The 20,996-nt window shown below is 59.3% G+C and overlaps 1 protein-coding gene across 7 annotated transcripts in view; it reads left to right on the top strand.

The window, feature by feature from the left end:
* Nucleotides 1-510: 510 nt before the first annotated feature.
* The window catches only part of LTBP4 (latent transforming growth factor beta binding protein 4), a 28,973-nt gene continuing 8,487 nt past the window's right edge, over nucleotides 511-20,996 (top strand). The window contains exons 1-24 of one of the 7 annotated variants that reach the window (XM_060085464.1): nucleotides 511-560; nucleotides 4,864-4,922; nucleotides 5,080-5,218; nucleotides 5,706-5,815; nucleotides 10,625-10,816; nucleotides 10,976-11,223; nucleotides 11,300-11,402; nucleotides 11,767-11,841; nucleotides 11,931-12,053; nucleotides 12,592-12,756; nucleotides 13,599-13,748; nucleotides 13,847-13,981; nucleotides 14,612-14,743; nucleotides 14,828-14,953; nucleotides 15,722-15,847; nucleotides 16,389-16,631; nucleotides 17,141-17,266; nucleotides 17,355-17,474; nucleotides 18,211-18,339; nucleotides 18,561-18,686; nucleotides 18,975-19,097; nucleotides 19,316-19,447; nucleotides 20,492-20,623; nucleotides 20,703-20,828. In XM_060085464.1, the coding sequence (XP_059941447.1) occupies nucleotides 541-560; nucleotides 4,864-4,922; nucleotides 5,080-5,218; nucleotides 5,706-5,815; nucleotides 10,625-10,816; nucleotides 10,976-11,223; nucleotides 11,300-11,402; nucleotides 11,767-11,841; nucleotides 11,931-12,053; nucleotides 12,592-12,756; nucleotides 13,599-13,748; nucleotides 13,847-13,981; nucleotides 14,612-14,743; nucleotides 14,828-14,953; nucleotides 15,722-15,847; nucleotides 16,389-16,631; nucleotides 17,141-17,266; nucleotides 17,355-17,474; nucleotides 18,211-18,339; nucleotides 18,561-18,686; nucleotides 18,975-19,097; nucleotides 19,316-19,447; nucleotides 20,492-20,623; nucleotides 20,703-20,828 (3,160 nt within the window). In that variant the 5' untranslated portion in view covers nucleotides 511-540. Of the gene's footprint in view, nucleotides 561-2,879; nucleotides 3,039-4,863; nucleotides 4,923-5,079; nucleotides 5,219-5,705; nucleotides 5,816-6,988; nucleotides 7,266-10,624; nucleotides 10,817-10,975; nucleotides 11,224-11,299; nucleotides 11,403-11,766; nucleotides 11,842-11,930; nucleotides 12,054-12,591; nucleotides 12,757-13,598; nucleotides 13,749-13,846; nucleotides 13,982-14,611; nucleotides 14,744-14,827; nucleotides 14,954-15,721; nucleotides 15,848-16,388; nucleotides 16,632-17,140; nucleotides 17,267-17,354; nucleotides 17,475-18,210; nucleotides 18,340-18,560; nucleotides 18,687-18,974; nucleotides 19,098-19,315; nucleotides 19,448-20,491; nucleotides 20,624-20,702; nucleotides 20,829-20,996 lie in introns of those variants that run through there. The other 6 variants (XM_060085461.1, XM_060085466.1, XM_060085463.1 and 3 more) reach the window with 6 other exon arrangements.

Here is a 20,996-nt window from a genome sequence, read left to right as displayed (position 1 = left end):
TTTTCCCCAGTTAATACCTCAGGGAAGTTTTCTGCATCTTTTCCTTGGGTCAATGAATAGAAGAGAAAGTGGGCCAACTAAGAACAAGGGATTTTAGAATATGCTAACCCTGGAATTCCAGAGTTTCTGGAATGCCAGAACTTCTGTAACATAGGGGAGTGGGGTCTAGAATGTTAGGAAATGTAGAACACAGGAATATTCTAGAGTACTAGTGGATGAGCAGTATTAGGCTTCCTCCCTGCATATCAAAGAATCCAGACTGTAGAAGTTTCTGAAAAAGGACCTGGAAAGCCAATGATTCTAGAACAGAGGAGTTTTCTAGAATGCCTATGAATCTACACCAGTAGGAATATTTTGCAAGCCAGGCATTCTGGAATGCTGATAATTATAGGAAACAAAGGAATCTGGATTACTAGGAAATCTAGAGTATAGGCATATTCTGGAATGCCAGCCCTTCCCTTCTAGATCACTAGAGGATTTGTTTGCATTCGAAGAAGTCCATAATGTCAAGGGGTTCTGGATTGCCAGAGAATCTAGAACATGAGTGGGAGGCCTAAAAGGTGAGTGATTCTAAAACACGAGTGTTCTGGAATGTCTGTGATCTAGAATGTGGGGGTATTTTGTAATGCTCACAGAGCTAGATTATTGAGATTGTTTTTTTTCCATGCCAGGGAATCCAGAACACTTGTGTTTCTGGGATGCTAATGATTCTAGAACTGAGGAAGAGAATGTCAGAAAATCAAGAACACTAAAAAGATTTGTTTGTTTTCTTAATACCAGGATAAAACCCCGTGTGTGAGCACATACAATGGAGGAAGCTTCTGGAATGCCAGGGCTCTAGAGCTCTGAGGGATTCTGAAGGGTCGAGATCAGATCAGGATCCAGGAGAGATATAGAAACAACCCTGGAAGATAGTGGCACTGATGGGGGGGATTGGGAGCTGGGAACTCCAAATTCTGGGCGGGGAGGGGAAGCCAATGCCATCCCCGGAAGTTGCAGTGGTAAGCCAGAGGCTGTTGCCTAGCAACGAGCATTGAAGATGCCCTGGATCCCAAGCAGAAGGGAGAAATTTCGGCAGCACCCTCAGCAAATGCTCCAGCCACAGGGTAGGAGACGGGGAGGGGGGCAGCGGGGGCAGGGACACACTGTCCTGCAGGGTCATGTTAGCAGGGATCGTGGGAGCTACATGAAGACAGGGACACAGGGCATATTCAGTGGGCAGAGCCAGGCACTCGATCACTGAGCTGGGACAACTCACAAATGCCCCTGAGTGGGGCCTGAGTGCCGTCGTTATTGCTCCAAGGGACTGTGTGTCCCTGGACGGTGGGTGGGCCCAGACTTCTGGGTGTCAGTTTTGGGTGTAGGCATGGATTGCTGTAGGTGACATTAACGGGTGTGAGTGTGGCTGTGTGAATCAGGCCGTGTGCCTCAAGGTAAGGCGGAGGGTGAAGGGGGTCCCCTGTCCTCCTTGCACATCCCTTGGAAGAAGGAGCAGGAGTTGGGGATGAAGTCGAAGCTGAATTGATTGCTGTTCTTGGTCTGGAGTCAGCCGTATGGTCAGGCCTAGTACCCTGTGTGGGCGGAGGCTGGGACCTACTCGGGGCGGGGCTAAGGCTACAGAACTGGGAACCTTAAGAATCAAACTGCTTTGAGAGACGGGGTCCCCGGAGGGGGGACAAACGTGAAAGGGGTAGGGTTTGGAATCCTAAGTGTGAGGCCTTGGCCCAATTCTTATGGGAAAGGGTGTGGCCTGAAACTCAGAGAAGGGGGCAACTAGGGGGCAGGTTCTGAAGCTCTGATGCCTTTGGGAGCAGAGAGGTGAGGTTTGTAATTCTGAGGAAAGAGGGTGGGGCCTTGAATTTATAATAAAAGGGCGGGGCTGGGCTTGAGACCCTCTGAGTTGGAAGGTTGTGAGCAGAGCTTGGAGCCTAGAACCCACTAAAGCAGGTGTGGGTGGGGACTAAGGCCACTTGTGGCTTGGGGCTCCTAATGGTAGAGGTCCCTAGGAAGAGAGGGGACTGGAATTCTTTAAGGAGAAAGTCTGCAATTCTGGGAGTTGGAGGGGTGCGCTTGGGCGCCTTTAAATATTCAGGCAGGGAGGGGGCTGTGGTACCCTCTAGGGGTGGTGGTGAAGGGGGGTGCAAATAGGAGAGCAGAACTGGGAGCCCTGTGGGAGTGGAGTCTGTGGGTCAGGGGCGGAGCCTGGGTCCTCTGAGGGGCAGAGGCTACAGCCTTCTGAGGAACAAGCTATTGTTTGTTGAGCCTGGAACCCCTGAAACAGGGCCTTGAGAAGGGACAAATCCTTTGGGAAGGTCCAGAGTGGGCCTGGGATTCTCAGAGGGGCCGGACCTGGAGCTCAGTGCAGGATTAGGATTGGCGTTCTGCCCCCAGAATGCCAAGTCTCTCACGTGAGAAGTAGGCACCTGTGGGGTCTGCCAGAATTTATGCCAGTCGAGGAGCAAATTCTGATGGACTTCTCCCAGGACTGTGAACCAGGGGATGAGGTCTTCCAGTGGGAATCTAGTTTAGGGAAATCTGCCCACCGCCTGCGCGTCGACTGGGAGGAGTCCCAGCAACTCCACACTTGAGGCCTCTCCTTTATAACGGGGTTCACTGAGCCAGTACCCTCTACAGCACTGAAAATTTCTGGTCCCCGAAGCCCCATGCCAGGCACCTGTCTATTTAACCCCTCCCCTCTCGCCTCCTGATTGGTCGCGTGGGCAGCGCCCCCTGGCGGAGCCGGGCTCTGATTGGAGGGAAGTTCGCAGCCTGAGACTGGGACTGTGGAGAAAATGAGTCGGCCTCGGGCGGGGGCGGGAGGCGGGGCCGCGCCAAGACTGACCCGCTGGACAGACTGGCCGCCTGGAGCGCGACTCCACGCCCGACACGATGCGGCTGCCTGGCCCCAGCGGCCGCCGCCCCCTCCTGCTGGTGCTGCTGCTGTCTCTCCTTGCAGCCGCCGCCGCCGCCGCCCACGCCGCCGGCCCCAGCCCCAGCCAGGCCGTCGAGGTTGCGGTGATCCCGGGCCGCCCGGCCGGGTAAGCCCCGCTGCGGCCCCCTCGTCCTTGTGCCGCCTCTACGCAATAAGTCTGGAGGTCTAGGAAGACCAGGACTTTCGGATTTAGGGGAATGTGAACCCACTGCTTCGTGATAAGGATGAAGAACCAGAGCTCTTGAATTTATTAGGGCCCTCTATTTTGTAAGGGTTAGAATCCGAGGTGTACTGAGATTTTGAGGGGAGGGATTCCCCTCCCGTGTGGTAGAGACGGATATGGCTCCAGGGAATTCTAGAGTTTATTTGGAGAAGGGTCCCAGTTTATATGGGGATGGGGCTTTGAGTTCTCCTAAGATAATAGATGGGTGGGGCTGAGCTGGGATGGGGTCCCCCAAACTAACTGGGTGCTTAGGGAGGAAGAGTATGGGAGGTTATCAGGGCACTTTAAGGGGGAGTTGACATGTCCTGGTTTTCTGGGGGGCGGGGAGGCCCGAACTAATTAAGAGACCTTTTCCTAATGAGTGAGGAAGAAGTGGAGTTTTGGGTTGATGGTGGAGGGGCTTGTGGAAATTTGTGCGGAGATGGGGGGCCCTCAGGTTTCATGAGGGTTGGGGGATGCTTTAGTTTCCTAGAATTAGCGGATTCCAGGCTTGAATGAGGTACCAGTGATTTCGCGGCAAGAAATCCAGAATTTCCTATAGATTTAGGGGGTTATAGCCACTCTTCCTGTCTACGGGTGACGAGATCGAAGGAAACAGTCTGCCCAGTACCCCCCCACACCCCCCACCCCCGCCCTGCGGCCCAGCGCTCCGTTACAAAGGCCCCGGGCTCAGCTCCCGCCTCCGTCTCTGCGAATGCGTTTAGTAACCCGAGCCGCGCCGGGGGCGGGGCTGGGAAGGGGTTAACCCGGAGAAAAGGCGGGAGGGATGACTGCAGGATCGGGGGTCCGGAAGGCTCCCACCCGGGCGGCCTCCTCCCCTACTGGGCCCCATCCATCTAAAAAGAGTCCATACGCCCGACGTCCCCTTCGCAGCATCCCCCCGCTGCCCCTCTCTCCCGGCCGGCGCGCGCGGCCTCGTCCCTCGTCCCCCTTAGCCTGGGGATAATGGATTTGTCTGGGGGGCCCCTTGGTTGCGACGCACTTGCGCCCAAGCTGAGGGCTCCGCCAGCCAGAATCTGAGACCCTCCCGGCGCGGAGATTCCTCCAAGAACGACTCCTTCCTCCTGGTCAGGCGGGAAACTGAGACCCATAGACCAGGAGACTCTGGCTCCAGGACACACAACGTGGAAGGGCAGGAAGGGGCTAGAACTCAGGCCTCGGGATTCCCAGTACTGGGCTGCGGCTCCTGTATCCCCCTCCACCTCTGCACCCTGCTGGACCCATAGTCAAAGGAGGACCTCCCTCCCCAGCCGTTGAGGCCTGTGGAGTGGCGCCATCTGCCGGCCAACCGCGGGATGACGGCTGAGTCCAGGACAGGGAAGTGCGAGGAGGGCGGGGTTCTAGATTCCCAGATCGGACTTGGAAGTGCGCTTAGAAATCCTCTTTCAGTCTTCTTCTTCTTTTTTTTAATCATTTTAAAAAGACTATTAAATGTCTTTTCCAATAATACCTTACCTCAAACACTTCAGAAGAAAAATAAACGTGAGGTTGCTGTGACCTTTATCCCTGGAGAGCCTAAACCAGTTTGCCTCCTATTGTACAGATGGGGAAACTGAGGCATCGAGCACAGTGCCTCAGATTGGTCACACATCAATCTCGAGCACCCTCAAACCTTATCTTGGCTTTCCCTCCCCTATCCCTCATTGCCTTCCTTTGGGGAGTTCTACAGTGCTAGGGGCCTGAGTGACTTCCATCCTTCTATTTATAGTGTTGCTGCTTGTCGCTGCTGCCCAGGCCGATCGCCCAGGAGGAGCCGCTGCTTCAGAGGTGGGTTCTTGTAGGTGAGGTATAGGTAGGAGGGGAAAGGTGGTAGGAGCAGAGGAACTGGGGGCTCCCTTCCTCACCCCTCATCCCAGCTGCAGAGCTGGATGAAAGAGGAACTCAGTCGCCTCCTTTTCCACTTAGTCCCTGGCTGTCTCTGAAGCCTCCTGCAGGGTCCAGAGCTGCCGGCCCAGAAAGTGTGCAGGCCCTCAGTGGTGCCTGACTCCAGTGCCCCCAGAGCTGTCAAGGCCCAGCCTCAGCGTGAGGAAGAAACAGGTGTCCCTTAACTGGCAGCCACTGACGTGAGTGTGCAACCCTCCCCTACTAGATGCTCCCAACTCTGCCACCATTTCTGGCACATCTTTCTCTCTGCTCCCTGGGTCTCCTCTCCCTTGCTCTCTCTATCAACTTGTGTCTCTGTTTCTGTTTCTCCTTTTCTCGCCAATCGCTGTCTCTGGGGTCTTTCAGTTTCTATCTCTGTCTCTGTCTCCATGTTCCTCTCTCTCTATTTGTTCTTTCCGTCTGTCTCTTTCTCTCATAGTTACCTGTCTCTTTGCCTCTGTGTCTCTCTTCTCTCTCTCCCTTCCTCATCTCTGTTTCTCCCACTGACTTTGTTTCTTCCAAGCCTCCAACGAATGCTCAAGGCCTGGTCCCCATAAAGAGATGGTGGGGGGCGTCGCAGAGCCTCCACTGGGAGACCTCCTGGTGTGGGAGGTCTCTTTCAGTTTCGGGGAGGGGGGTGTCAGACGAACCACTGTGACAGCTCCTTCTCTGCCCCCTCCCACCCAGGCTGCAGGAAGCCCGAGCTCTGCTGAGGCGACGGCGGCCCCGCGGGCCGGGGGCCCGGGCATTGCTGAGAAGGAGGCCCCCACAGCGAGCCCCTGCCGGCCAGTCCCAGGGTAAGAACATCCGCCCTTCCTCCGCCGGGGGGCCGGGGGTTCCGGGCCAGATAAAGCCGTCTGGTTCCCACGGTCCAGCCGCCGCCTAGCCGCCCCCCATTGTAGCTCAGCACCCCTCCCCAGGACGCAGCCCCCTCTAGGGACCCCGGCGTCCGGCAGCGAGAGGTGAGTCCGGGACAGGACCAGACGCTGGCCAGAGGCGCTGACCCGCGGGGGTGGGGCCGGGAAGCCAAGCGTCCGGGCTCCCCACTGCCGGTCGAAGAGGGGGGCGCTGTCCCGGCAGAGAAAGCGGCCGAACTTGCCCAGACAACAAAAGCGATTGTGCGGGTTGGCGCCTGCCTGGTTACCGAATGCCCAAAACTGCGGGGCGGCTAGGGGCCAAAGGCCTCCCACTACTTTCCCAACCGTCCTCCTGCCTTCCTCCCGCTCCGGCTCTCGGCCCCGGGGCTAGCACACCCCCTAGTCTCAACCACCCTCAGAAGTCCCCCTCCTGCTGTGGCCTTCAGCCCAGATGTGTCCCCTCCTCCCTAAAGTCTTCCAGATGTGGGCCTCCGGCCAGATGTGAAGACCCCCGCCCACAGTCTCAATCCACCGTTTCCCCTAATCCATTCTGACTTCTCCCAGGTGTGAGGGTCCTGGTTAGATGTGACTGCGTCCTCAAATGTGCCCCTCCAGCGTTCTGCCCACCATCCAAACCCCCAATTCCTTCATGTGCCCAGGTGCACCGACCCTTCTCTCCCCCAGATGTGCCACCTGGCTGCCCAGATGTGCCATGACAGCCGCCTACCCAGATGAAGCTCCTTCCTCTGTGACTAAGGCAGAGACAGCCTTTAGCCTCCTCCCCAAATGCGGCCCCCACTACTCTTTCCTCTTTATGGATTCAGCCCTGTCTGGGGGGGAAACGGGCCCGCCCCCACCTGTTCCCTTCCCCGTCGCTCCCCTGCGGGCCCCATTCACTTGTTGGTGCGAGGCGGGGGCAGAGGGGGCGCCCCCCTCCCCCCTGCGAGTCTAGCGCCCAGCCTGCGCGCCTCTGGCTGAGCGCCCGGCCCCACGCGCCCCCGCGCGGCCGCCGGGGAGGGAGTGGTGGGGAGCGGAGGGCCTGAGCGGGGGCGCGGCCGCCCTCCCCCGCGGGCGGGCGGGCGCGGCCGGGCCCCTCGGGCGGGCTGGGGCGGCGGCGCGGCGGAGCGCGGCGCTGCAGCCATGGCGGGCGGCGCGCGGCTGCTCTGGGTGTCGCTATTGGTGCTGCTGGCGCTGCTCCGGCCGCAGCCCGGGCTGGGTCGGCCCCGAGAGCGCCTCCGCGTGCGCTTCACCCCGGCCGTGTGCGGCCTGAGCTGCGTCCATGGGCCCACCGGCCCCCGCTGCACCCCGACCTGCGCGCCCCGCAACGCCACCAGCGTGGACAGCGGCGCGCCCGGCGGGGCGGCCCCGGGGGGCCCCGGCTTCCGCGCCTGTGAGTGCGGGGTGGTGGTCCCGAGGGAGGGCTTCCCCGGGTGGAGGAGGATTCCCGGGGATGGGGGAGACAGTCCCCAGGGCGCGGGAGTCCAGATTCTTTACGCAGTAGTGCTGGGGAATCCCTGGCTTATTTAAGGAAGAGAGCCTCAAATTCCTGTCTTTTGGGGTTGGGTCCTGAGGGTCTTGATTTTGCAAGCAATGAGGGTTCTCAGGGACCTGTGATGTCCCATATGAGGGGATTGGGGGCTGACTTCTGTGCCTTTGAGTCAAAGTGGGGAATACCAGAATTGAGGGGCTTGGGGTCTTGGGGGAAAGGGGTCCGAATTCTGTGACTGTGAGTAGGGGGTCCCCAGAGTCCAAGGGAGAAATCCAGGGCCATGGGGGGTTTTCCACTTTCTGCTTCTTTGGGTGGGACGGATTAGGAAAGTCTAGGATGGGAGTGCCTGTGAGGAGGGGGATTGGGGTGTGGAAAGCTGATCCTGAGAGCTGAGAGGGAAAGAGTTCGTAGAAGGAGGGTCTGTGCAGGACCCTGAGTTGCAAGGGTCGCACGTGGAAGAGCAATCCAGGCAGGAGGCCTAGGGGAAAAGGCGCCCCCTGGGGGCAGAGGGGACCGGAGGAGTGTGCGCACCAGGCTCCCCTAGAGATGGAGAGCCCTTGGTGGGGGGGTGGGCCACCTGTTGGCCCCAGGGTATGGTGGTGGGTGGGCTCTCAGGGTCTGGGCCTACCTGCCCCCAGCCCCGGAGGCCCTCTGGAGTGGGGAGTGGGGGCCCCTGGCGCCGGAGAACTCGCCCAGCCTGGCCCCCAGCCAACCCAGCCCTGGCCGGCGTGAGCTCATCTCCCGCCTGAGCCCCCGCCCGCTGCCACTCCCTCTCTCCTCCCCTTCCTCCCTCCTTCCCTCACTCCCTCCCGGCCCAGCCTCAACGGGCCTGTGCCAGGAGCCTTGCCCAGGCGGGTGCCAAGCCCCTGGAGGCACAAGGAGGGGTCTGTGAATGGGGCTGACCTCGGGAGGACCTCGATGTCCTCAGCCCCTCAGCCCTCCAAGGGTGTGGGACATGGAGTTGCCTGTGCCCATCTAGCGGCCCGCCCTGGGTGTGGAGGCCCTCAGGGTGCTGGGGGGTGGCCTACATTCAGGATGAGAGAAGACAGACAAGTGTTTTCGGAGGTTAGGAAATGCCCCCAGACTTAGCTGGATTACCACCCGCAACCCCCCAACAGATTCCTATTTTGGAATCTTGTTTCCTAGTTAAGCCTCTCCTAGGCCTGCCACTTAATTAAGGACCCCTATTAGAGCACCCTGGAGTCCTGGCCTGACTCCTCTAACTAGGGGAGCCCAGAGTCTCTGCCCTCACGCCCTAAGCCCCTCTGCACCGCTATCAACGGACTCCGGAGACCAGCCCCTTCAGTGAAATTCCCTCACATTCTTCTGATGTAATCTCCCCAGACTGTGCCCCTCACCAGAGGACTCTAGTTTTGTCCCTCAGCTATTCCTCCCCACATCCAGGGGAAACCCCGGATTACAGATTCTATACAGTGATAACTGCTCCCTAGTCGAATTCTCTTCCCACAAAAGGCTCCTATTTTCTGTTTCCAAGTGATCCCCAATTCCTGTCTATCCAAGTCCTTCTCTTTCAGCTGACTCCCTCCCCAGGAACTTCTGATCCATCTATCTTCAGAGAAACCCAGAATTGGTCTTGATCAGTGATCCTCCCAAGAGGACTACAGATACTGTGTTCCCCTCAAGCAGCCATTAATCAAAAAGACTTGGGTACCTAATCCCTTAGCTTAGAGGAGAGGGGGGATTCCACAGTATCTTACAGTCTTCCCAGACAATTGAGGCTCTCTTGGGCTGGGGACTCCCAAGAATCCCACTTCTCCATCTAAACCTTGTTCTCAGCACCCTCAAATTGGCCATTCCCTAGAAGACACTAGAGTCCTGTTTTTAGGTAACCCTCCTCCACAGGACTTAAGGGATTCCTTCTGTTGAAGGGTGCCTCCGTTTCCTCTGGGATAGGCTCCCTTTCTGTTCCAGAAACCTCCAGTGGTCTTTGAACCCCACAGTGCTGCCTTCTAACTGATCTCCTCCCAGGAGTGCAGTCTCTTTACCCTTATAAATTGAGGGGGCTCCCTCTATGCTTTCCTGTCTCCAGTGTGTGGCTCAGAATCCCAGACACGCCTTCCTGGACGGCCCCGGCCGCCTGCCCCCTTCCTGCCCTCCACACAGCTGTCTCCAGCTGTTCCCGGCAGCCCCTGGGGAGAAAGGGAGGGGGTGCCCTCGCAGGATACGTCCGGCCTTCTTTGGCTCAGCGGGCCCGGGGCTCCCCAAGGGTCCCGAATGAGGAGCCGCCGCCCTGCCCCCGCCGCACCCCTCTTTGTTTACCCCGCCGCACAGCTGGTAGTGCCCCGCCCAGAGGTGGCCTGAGGCCCAGCGAGGGCGCGCCTAGGGGAGAGCAGGCGCGTTCCCGCTGGCCCCGCCCCGGGGCTACTGGGGGCGGGAAGTCAGAGCTAGAACTGGAGAGCCGGAGCCAAGGGGAGGTGGGAGGAGACAAAGCGCGGGGGGCGGGGGGTGGCTAGGACGTCCAGATAGCCGGGAGGTGGGGTGAGAGGAGCGTGAGCGAGTGAGCCAGGGCAAATTAACTTGAGGAAAGGAAGGTGGGTGGGGCTAAAGGCAGCAGGTTAGACGCCTTGATAGGCGGGGTTTACAATCCCTCGGGTAGAAGAAGGTGATGTGGGCAGGGTGCGTAGAAAGGGGAGGGGGCAAAACCGCACAGCCTGTGGGCGGAGCTTGAACGTAGTGGACTCTGCCGGGCGGGGTGTGAGCGTGCCTAGAATGGTAGGGAGACGGAGTTGCGAGCAAGTGGTAGTGCCAGGGAGTGGCAAAATGTGGGTTTGGTCAATGGAAGTGACCAGCGCTGGGTCTGAGGGGCTGAACAGTAAAAGATGGGCGGCGCTAAATGCGAAGGCAAGAGCTAGAGTGGGCGGGGCTGAGCCTACGGGCGGGTACAACGCTGTCTGGGCGGGGCTGGTACGCCGTGGACTCGGCCTGAAAGTGTGACTCGAGAGGGAGGGCGGGGTGAAATGAAAGTGAAGAAGGAGCTGGAGGGCGTGGCGAGTGGACCCAGTGGGCGGAGCTATACCATCAAGGGCTGTACGACTGGACCCAGCCAACGCAAGTGGCCAGGGTTAGCGGGGGGATGACTCAAGACAGTTCATGGCGGAACGACTTTGAACTGAGTGATACCTTTGATACCTTTGATATGTGTAGTTACAACGTTAGGGACTGAGCTCGTTTGAGTGCGCTCGTCCCAAGGGGGCTGCAAGGAGGGTTGCCGACCCTGAGTGTCCTCGCTCTCCCCCTAGTCCTGTGTCCCTTGATCTGTCACAACGGAGGTGTGTGCGTGAAGCCTGACCGCTGCCTCTGTCCCCCGGACTTCGCTGGCAAGTTCTGCCAGTTGCACTCATCGGGCGCCCGACCCCCGGCCCCGGCCATGCCAGGCTTCACCCGCTCTGTGTACACCATGCCACTGGCCAACCACCGTGACGATGAGCATGGTGAGGAAAGTGCGGCCGGAGTCCCCTCCGCCCCCTCTGTCCACCACCTTGCCGTTCCTCTGACTCCCATCTTTCCTACCTTCTCTTAAGTACCCTTCTCCAGCGCGCCCTTTCCCCCATTCCTACTCCCACTTTGCCCACCCCCGTGCCTCTCTCCAGGCGTGGCGTCTATGGTGAGCGTCCACGTGGAGCACCCGCAGGAGGCGTCGGTGGTGGTGCACCAGGTGGAGCGTGTGTCCGGCCCTTGGGAGGAGGCGGACGCCGAGGCAGTGGCGCGGGCGGAGGCGGCGGCTCGGGCGGAGGCGGCAGCGCCCTACACGGTGCTGGCACAGAGCGCGCCGCGCGAGGACGGCTACTCGGACGCCTCGGGCTTCGGTTACTGCTTTCGGGAGCTGCGCGGAGGCGAAGTGAGAGGAGGCCGGTGGGGAGGGGCCCGGAGCGTGCCACCGCGCGGGGGCGCGCTCACCCTACACTTCCCCACAGTGTGCGTCCCCGCTGCCCGGGCTCCGGACGCAGGAGGTCTGCTGCAGAGGGGCCGGCTTGGCCTGGGGCGTTCACGACTGTCAGTCGTGCTCGGAGCTCCTGGGTAAGCCCCAGGATGTCCCTGAGGTGCTCGGAGCTGGGGAGGAGTGAGAACCCGGCTGCTTCTTGTACTCTGCCCATAGTTATACCCTTACACAAATTCTAGCCATGCCTACCCGTTGTGGGGATCATTTCCAGTCTAGACCTATCCATACCGTCTGGGACCACCCACCCCACTTTCTGACTCTGGCTCCCCTGTTCTCACTCGGACTTTGCGCCATAGGCCTACTGATGCAGATCGCCAACCTAAGGCTGACCTTGCACTCAAACCACACTCAACACCTTTTAGTTCCTCCCACCCCATTTTCGTCCCCGCCCACTCCATCTCGCTCCGCGCGCCCCGGCCCAACCCTCTCCTCTCTCTACAGGTAACTCCGACCAAGTGGGCGTCCCAGATGGACCGTGTCCAGCTGGCTTTGAAAGGGTTAATGGGTCCTGCGAAGGTGAGCTGGGGCAGGCGTGGGAGAAGCTTGGGACGGGGCTGGCTGGGAGCTTGCCCCTGACGCCACTGGAACCACCCCTTCCCTCGCAGATGTGGATGAGTGCGAGACTGGCGGGCGCTGCCAGCACGGGGAGTGTGCGAACACGCATGGCGGATACACCTGCGTGTGCCCCGACGGCTTTCTGCTTGACTCGTCCCGCAGCAGCTGCATCTGTGAGTCACTGGGGCCTGAAGCTGGTCCCATGTCCACCCTACCCTCATGCCAGAACATCCCTGGGTCTAATTCCCTTAGACCACACTTCCCCCAGATGCTCCCAGACCCCAGGTTCACCCAGTCACTCTTAGATCCCCCTCAGAACGTCTCATCTCAGACTCTCATTCACCCTCAGTCTCTCTGAACCTTCTTCAGCTCCTCTATGAACCCCTCAAACCTTTTGGATTAGGATCCCCAGACTTTCATCAGCTCCTCTCAAGCCCCCAAATTTCCTCCTCTCTCTCTGGACCACCAGACCTTCTTCAGATCCTGAGATCCTTCCCAGATTCTCTCACTCACCCCTCAGACTCTCCTCAAGCCCCAAACCATTTTCAGACCTCCCAGACCCCTCAGCTCTTCCTCAGACTCTCTCAGAGCTTTCCCAAATGCCCCTCACACCCACCGAACCCTCCCTGGGACCATTCCCCTACCTCCCAGATCCCCTAGTCCCACTACACTCCCAACCCCGCCCTGAAGAATTTCCTCCCCCACCCCCAGCCCAACACGTGATCTCAGAGGCCAAGGGGCCCTGCTTCCGCGTGCTCCGCGACGGCGGCTGCTCGCTGCCCATTCTACGCAACATCACCAAACAGATCTGCTGCTGCAGCCGCGTAGGCAAAGCCTGGGGCCGGGGTTGCCAGCTCTGCCCACCCTATGGCTCAGGTGAGCGCCTCCTGCCCGCCTTTCTCTAGACTTGACACAATCAGCCCCCATTCTAGGCTCCGCCCCCAGCGCCTCCAACCAGGTTGGGCCCTAGCCTTGGCCACGCACCCGGCATCTGAGACAGCCTGTCTTCAGACTGGACTCCACCCTGGCTTGCACATGACCTTGAAGTTAGGCTGCGTCTGCCTAGCGTCACCCCCCGCCTCGACCTCCCCTAGCCCTTGAGATAGGCTGCCTGCCCATCCTTGTTCCCAGGCTCTGGCTACCTCCCCAGCTTCTGAGACACTGCTTTCAACCTAGGTTCCGCCTTGGGCCCCGCCCCAGACACGCCCCTCCCGGAGACACCTCCCAGGCAATCTTGCTTCTTCATAAAACCAGACCCCACAATGGACCTGACTGTTTCCTGGCCTTCAACCCCATCCCTGTAGACAACAAACCAGACCCTGCCCTCAACTCCGGTCCCTGCCATCATCCCAAAGAGGGAAAAACATCCTTGGTCCCACCTTTAGCCTCTGAGATGTCCCATTCTTTGGCCACTGGGGCCTGAAGCTGGTCCCATGTCCACCCTACCCTCATGCCAGAACGTCCCTGGGTCTAATTCCCTTAGACTACACTCCCCCCAGATGCTCCCAGACCCCAGGTCCCCCCAGTCACTCTTAGACCCCATTTCAGCATCCAACGCAAACCCCTAACACACTCCCAGGCTAAGCCCTACCCACGGTCAAGGCCAGACCCTAGCCCCACCCCCACCGCTTTTCTCTCTCCTTCACCCCCCTTCCCTCTCATTCCCCCCTACTCTCTTGCCCTCTCTCTGCCCATCTTCTTCCCTTTCCTGTGTCCAGAGGGTTTTCGGGAGATCTGCCCAGCTGGCCCTGGCTACCATTACTCGGCCTCTGACCTCCGCTACAACACCAGACCCCTGGGCCAGGAACCACCCCGAGTATCCCTCAGCCAGCCCCGTGCCCCATCCTCCACCTCTCGGCCACGCACAGGTGAGCTGGTTTCTGGAGGAGGGAGTGTTGTCTCCAAGGGGAGATGAGTGGGGACACCCAAACCCAGGTCTCCACTGTTGATAGCCCTTCTTTACCAGGCTTTCTGCCCACTCATCGCCCAGAACCCCGGCCTGAGCCACGGCTAGAACCGAGGCCAGAGCCCCCCCGTCCAGGCCCTGAGCTTCCCCTGCCCAGCATCCCTGCTTGGACTGGTCCAGAGATCCCTGAATCAGGTGCGGTAGAGGGAATCAGCGGCATTGATGGCGGTATTACAGGCAGGAGTTCGGGGTGGGGGGCTCCAAAGTGAAGATTCTACAATAGAACAGATAAGGATGTGACAGCCAGAGGAGTTAAGGAATGGGTGGGGAAAGATAAAGGTTTGAAGGGTGGGGTGGTGGTTACATCAGGAGCTGGAGTCAGGCAAGCCTGGGTGCAAGTTCTCTGTCAATTGGGAAGGTCAACTTAACCTCCCTGAGGCTCAGTTTCTTCATCTATAAAATGCGGATCATTGTGAGAATTCAGCAAGCTGCCTCTGAGGTATCTGGCACATAGTAAGTGCTCAGTTAACATGAGACAAATAATTATTTTTCACGGAGGACACTTAGAACATATCTCAGGCAGAAGACTGGGGAGCAAAATATTAAAAAATGAAGACTTTGGAGTGGCATTATGGGAGGATTCAGGCAGAGGATCTGATGAGAATGTCCCATGATAAAGGAGAGCGACATCAGAGGGGGAAGACTGGGCTTGAGGGGGGACATCCGGGAGGGTGTTTTAGGCAGGGGATCTGAGGGAACTGAACTGGGATGAAAGGGACAGAAGATTCATAGATGGGGGAACCCTGGCTCACTGGACCCCCGCAGGTCCCTCTGCAGGCGAGTGTCAACGTAATCCCCAGGTCTGCGGCCCGGGACGCTGCATTCCCCGGCCCAGTGGCTACACCTGCGCATGCGACTCCGGTTTCCGGCTCAGCCCGCAGGCCATGCGCTGCATTGGTGAGCCAGGCCGAGGGGGAGGACGGAGGCGGGGTGGGCGGCTCTACCCTGTCACCTCCTGACCAGACCCCTCCGTACCCTCAGACGTGGACGAATGTCGCCGCATTCCCACGCCTTGTGCTCCCGGGCGCTGCGAAAACACGCCAGGCAGCTTCCGTTGCGTGTGCGGGCCGGGCTTCCGAGCTGGCCCGCGGGGTGCGGAGTGTCTGGGTGAGAAATCCAGGCCCCACCCCAGCTGGGGTCTCGCTCCAGCTCTCCCTCTGGAGCAGTTCCCGCCCTCGCACTCTTCCCCACATCCCTTCAGCCCAACTACTGCCTTGGCCTGGCCCCTGGCCCCTGGCTCCGTCTCCAAACCAGCTCCCGCTCTCACTTCGGCCCCACCGCTGCCTCTTTCCGGCCCAGCCGGCCCTTCCCGTCGGGGCCGGTCCCTGTCGTACTACTGTCCCGCCCCTCTCCTTGACTGGGTCCCGGCTCCGCCCCTCCCTTGGCCCCGCCCCTTCAATATTCCAGACTAGCTTCTGCCCTCTCCAAGGCCCCTCCCCTGTCTCACAACTGCTGCAACCTATCTACTCACCATGACTCCTGATTTCCACCCTGCCACACCAGTACCCCGTCCCCGAACCACCCCTTCCCTCGCTCCTGCCTTCCCTTTGTTCGGTCCCCAAAGCTGTTCTTCCCGCCCTTGCCCTCCCCAGGCCCTGCCCTCCCCAAATTGCCCCCCTCACGGTCCCCCGCTCTGCCTCTGCCCAAGCTGGGTCTCCAACGCTTGTCCTGTCCTCCCCGCTGAAGCTCCGCCTCAGCCTTAAACCGAGCCCCTCCGAGCCCCTCTACCGCCCCTGGCTCCTGCCTCGACCTGGCCCTGGCCGAAGCTTGACTCCGCCCCTGCCATCCCCGCCTCCCCGCCTCCCCAGGCCTTCTGGGGGGGGCGAGGAGGCGGAGTGTCTGGCCCAGTCCCAGCCACGCGGTTTGTGCCCGCAGACGTGGACGAGTGCCACCGCGTGCCGCCACCCTGTGACCGTGGGCGCTGCGAGAACACGCCAGGCAGCTTCCTGTGCGTGTGCCCCGCTGGGTACCAGGCTGCGCCCCACGGAGCCAGCTGCCAGGGTGAGGGATTGGGCATGTAGGGGGAAGGGTAGAGTGGCAGTGGTGAGGGATGGAGACACCGAGCAATGAGGCAGAGGGAGGCTGATTGATGGGAGAAAGAGGCCAGGCTCTGAGAACCAGACATGCAGCCTGTTGGGGATGGAGAGGCCAAGTGTTGGAAAACAGAAAGGCTGAGTCATGGAGGATGGAGAAGCAGAGGGATGGGGGATGGAGACGTCATTAATGGGGGAAGGGGTAGGGTTATGCAGGACAGAGTTTAAGGAGGCCCACTGATACGGACTAGAAAGACAGAGTTCTAGGAAGCAGGCAAGCAGCTTAATAGGGACTGAGGAAGTAGAGGGATGGAGGATAGAGTTAGAATGATGACGGATAAGGTGGCAGAGTGATGGAAGGTGGAGAGCAGAATCACGGGGACAGGGTGGCAGAATGATGGAGGGTGGAAGGTCAGAGCGAAGGAGGTCAGGGAGGTAGAATAGAGCATGGTTGGTGGGGGCGGAAGGGGCATAAAGGAGGTATGACCTGGGTCCCTTGCTCTGAGCAGATGTGGATGAATGCATCCAGAGCCCGGGCGTGTGCGGCCGAGGGGTCTGTGAGAACCTGCCTGGCTCCTTCCGCTGTGTGTGCCCGGCTGGCTTCCGGGGCTCAGCGTGTGAAGAAGACGTGGATGAGTGTGCCCAGGAGCCACCACCCTGTGGGCCAGGCCGTTGTGACAACACAGCAGGCTCCTTTCACTGTGCCTGCCCTGCTGGCTTCCGCTCCCGTGGGCCGGGGGCCCCCTGCCAAGGTGAGGGTGCTGAGTCCAAAGCCACTTCACCTCCATCTGCTGTAGGGACTGGAGACAGGTTTGGGAGACAGAGAGGCAGAGAGATGGGGCTCAGTGAAGGAGGACAGGGACTGGGGGTCCCTGGGGGTATTGACAGGGACTGGGGGTCCCTGGGGGTATTGAGGGGGTGGCGAGGGTCTGGCTCCAGCATCTTCTCCCCTTTCTCCAAATATGAGGGTGCTCTCCATTCCTCCTCGTGTTTTCGATGATACTCTTGTGCTTGTGGGAACCCTGAGGAAGGGACAACTCTGAGTCAGGGAAGGCAACATGCAGGAGGTGGTGCCTTAGCCGCATCCTGGCAGCTGGAGAGACCGTTAATGGGGAAACAACGAAAGGGTCTGTCCTTCTGGGAGGAGGGAGCAGCCTGAACAAAGTCCAGGACGCTTCCTCCAGAGTAGAATGTTGGGGTGGGTGGTGATGGCGATGGGTCCAGGCCCCTTCCTCAGCCCCACTGGTCTCCTCTGCCCCAGATGTGGATGAGTGTGCCCGTAGCCCCCCGCCCTGCACCTATGGCCGGTGTGAGAACACAGAAGGCAGCTTCCAGTGCGTCTGCCCCACGGGCTTCCAACCCAGTGCTGCCGGCTCTGAGTGCGAGGGTGAGGCCGGGGAGGGAGGGAGGAGTGTGGATGGGTGAGGGGGGCGTTGGGCCACTCCTCCAAAGCCACCCTCTCCTCTGTTCCCCAGATGTGAATGAGTGTGAGAACCACCTGGCATGTCCTGGGCAGGAGTGTGTGAACTCACCTGGCTCCTTCCAGTGCAGGGCCTGTCCTGCTGGTCACCACCTGCACCATGGCCGATGTACTGGTGAGATCAGGCCCTGGGTGTGACCTTGGACCTGCATCATGCCTCCTGACCCAGATCATGACCCCTGACCTGGCCTACAACCTTCTAACCTGGATCTCAATCCCCTTACCTGGACCACAACCCCCAGAGCCTGACTGCAATTCTTGACCTAGACTATGAACCCCTGATCAGACTGCAGTTCCTGATTTGGACCAGGACCCTTGGCCCTGAGTGTGACTGCTGACTCTGTGACCAATGAACCCTCAACTTGACTGTGACATTTGACCTAAACGTAACTACTGACCACAACCCTGACTACAACCCATGACTCTGTGTGATGCTTGACCCTGCCTCTTTCACTGCCCCTGCCCCTTCTCAGAGTACCTTCCCTGGGGCCTGATTGTCTTCATGATCCTGGACCCTGACCCTTGACTAGAGACTCTGGCCCCGGACTCACCAGAATGCCATCTAATTATCCTGGTTTAAAATACTTGACCCCTTACCCTAATTAATGTCTGACCCCTGTCTCAGTCCAGAGTCCCTTCAACTGACCCCAGGATCCTGGCACAGGGAGTTCCCAGAAACCCAGACTCAAGGACCCCCAACCCCAGTCTCCCCTACCCACTTCTGCCATGGAGCCTTCACCTCATATCCAACCCAAGACACTTCCCATCACCTTCTTCAGACCCCTCTCCCCCAAGGGGATCCATCAGTGTGTTCCTAGACAGAACCCCTTCTGAAATCCCCATTCCCACAGATGTGGACGAATGCCTTTCGGGAGCCTCCTGCGGCCCCCACGGCCACTGCACTAACACTGAAGGCTCCTTCCGCTGCACCTGCGCGACAGGCTACCGGGCGCCACCTGGTCGGCCCGGGCCCTGCGCAGGTGGGCTGGGCGGGGAAAAGGCTGGACAGCCTGGGAGTGGGACTTGGCTTCCTGGGTAAAGCCTGGTGGGGAGGTGGGAGCTGGACTAAGGGACTGCAGGTGGAATTTAGAAACCGGCCATCGGGGTGTGGCTTGGGGGACAGGGTTGCTCCTTTGTAGGCGGGGCTTGGGTCTCGGGGGCGGGTCTGGTAACCCCGCAGCCCTACCTCTGGGTACCCTAGACGTGAACGAGTGCCTGGAGGGCGACTTTTGCTTCCCCAACGGCGAGTGCCTCAACACCGACGGCTCCTTTGCCTGTACTTGTGCTCCCGGTTACCGGCCCGGACCTCGCGGAGCCTCTTGCCTCGGTCCGTACCCAGGCTGGACCTGGATCGGGAAACGGTGGGGAAAGGGAGGGGCGGAGTTGGGAGACAAAAGGGGAAAGGGTGGAGTGTGGATAAATTGGGCAGTGAATGGAAAGGATGGAGCCAAACCCGTCGGAGAGGTGGGGCTTGCAGGAAAGGGAGGAGCCTAAGGCAGGTGGGGAAGGCGTTAAGGTCTTGGATCTGGAGGGGCGGGGAAAGGGCGGTGGAGGGGCGCGGCTTGGAATGTTAAGCAAAGGAGATCCGCCTGCGGTTTCCGACACTGTCCCGCAGACGTGGACGAATGCAGCGAGGAGGACCTCTGCCAGAGCGGCATCTGTACCAACACCGACGGCTCTTTCGAGTGCGTCTGTCCTCCAGGACACCGCGCTGGCCCAGACCTCGCCTCCTGCCTCGGTGAGAGGCCTCGCCTCTGCCTGGTCCCTCTCCCCTCTGCGTCCTGGTCTCCCCCATTTGTCTCCCCCCTCTGCCTCTCCTCTGCTGCTTTCTCCCTCCCCCTTTCCTGCGACTCCCGCCTCCCTCTTCTGACTCTCCTCTCCCCTCCTTGACTCCCCCACCTTTTTTCCTTTCCCTCCCTGCCTCTCCCATCTGACTGCGCTGCCTCCCCCCCGCAGACGTGGACGAATGTCGGGAGCGGGGCCCAGCCTTGTGCGGGTCCCAGCGTTGTGAGAATTCCCCCGGCTCCTACCGCTGTGTCCGCGACTGCGACCCTGGCTACCACGCAGGCCCTGAGGGCACCTGTGACGGTGAGACCACTGCCCCACCCCCACGAAGAGTCGCAGAAGCCGGCTCCAGGCCTCACGGACTTGGGGGGAGGGGAGGGAAAGGGCTCCCAACCAGTGTACTTGACTCTCCTAATCGTGGTGGAAACAAGCCACCAGCGTGTCTTTATAATTTTTTGTAGAGGGGAGACAGGAGGATAGGGGCAGACACTCCTGTCAGGAAACAGAGCAAGCCTCGCTTCCAGAAGCAGCCCAGATTTGGGGGTGGGGGTGGGGGATGGTGTGTGGGTCAGCATTTTGTGGAACAGATGAAATGACTGCTGACTGCCTTGGGCTCTTGGGTTGCCAGACCCCCGATTCGTGGAAACCTAGTTTCATGGGACCTCATTCATTAATTCCACAAGAATTCATTAAGCAACTACAGTGTGCAACACTGGCAGTAGAACAGGCAATAAGTAAAACAGAATCCCTGTCCTCATGGAGTTGACGTCCTAGGGGGAGAGACAGACAATAAATATGTAAATATGAACTCGATTTATTCAGCAAACCATTTGGGGGCACCTACTGTGTATCAGGCACTGTTCTACACCCTGAGGATACAATGAGGAGCAAGACAGGCACAAACCCCTGCCAACGTGGAGTTTGCATTCTAGGGAGGTGACAGTTGGCATACCAATAACTACATGGATATAAGAAGTTTAAGAAGGAAAGTAAAGCAGGATAAATGGACAGAGATGACAGGGCAGTAGGGGTAGGGGTGCTAGGTCTAGACCTAGACCCTTGAGTGAAGCAAGGGAGGGAGCCATGCAGATAGCTGAGGGAAGTGTTCCTGACAGAGGGGACAGCAAGTGCAAAGGCCCTGAGGCAGGACCATGTTTAGGCTATTTGAGAAATGGTAATGAGGCCTTAAGAGGTATCAATGCTTGTTGATTTTTAGAAGCTCAGACTCCTAGAATACCAGATTCAGAGACTTCTCAGTCATGGGAACTGGAAGCAGCACCAGGAACCTGTGAATCCAGGCCTGTGACTCCCCTCTCCTTCCCCCCTCCCCTCCCCACTCTTTTGCAGATGTGGATGAGTGCCAGGAATATGGCCCAGGGATTTGTGGGGCCCAGCGCTGTGAGAATACCCCTGGCTCCTACCGCTGCACACCTGCCTGTGACCCTGGCTACCAACCCACACCAGGGGGCGGATGCCAGGGTGGGTGTCCCTGGGGCAATGGGTGAGATGTGGAGGGGATAGAAGGTCCAGCAATGGCCTGACTGTCTGGTGGTTGCAGATGTGGACGAATGCCGGAACCGGTCCTTCTGCGGGGCCCATGCCATGTGCCAGAACCTGCCTGGCTCCTTCCAGTGCCTCTGTGACCAGGGCTACGAGGGGGCGCGGGACGGGCGTCACTGCGTGGGTACGGGGCTCCAGGGGGTGGGTGGGGCCAGAGGGTGGGGAAGAGGTTGTCAGGCCCTGCTTCTCTCCATAGATCTGAATGCATGTAAACTTTAAGGGTATGGAATTTAGACCTTGGAATATAAGATCATCTTCATGTGACTCAGGAACCCCTATTTATCTAGATTTT

This window comes from Mesoplodon densirostris, chromosome 19, assembly GCF_025265405.1.
Source record: "Mesoplodon densirostris isolate mMesDen1 chromosome 19, mMesDen1 primary haplotype, whole genome shotgun sequence".
In the NCBI taxonomy this organism is placed as follows: Eukaryota; Metazoa; Chordata; class Mammalia; order Artiodactyla; family Ziphiidae; genus Mesoplodon; species Mesoplodon densirostris.
This window is presented reverse-complemented; position numbering and strand designations above follow the sequence as displayed.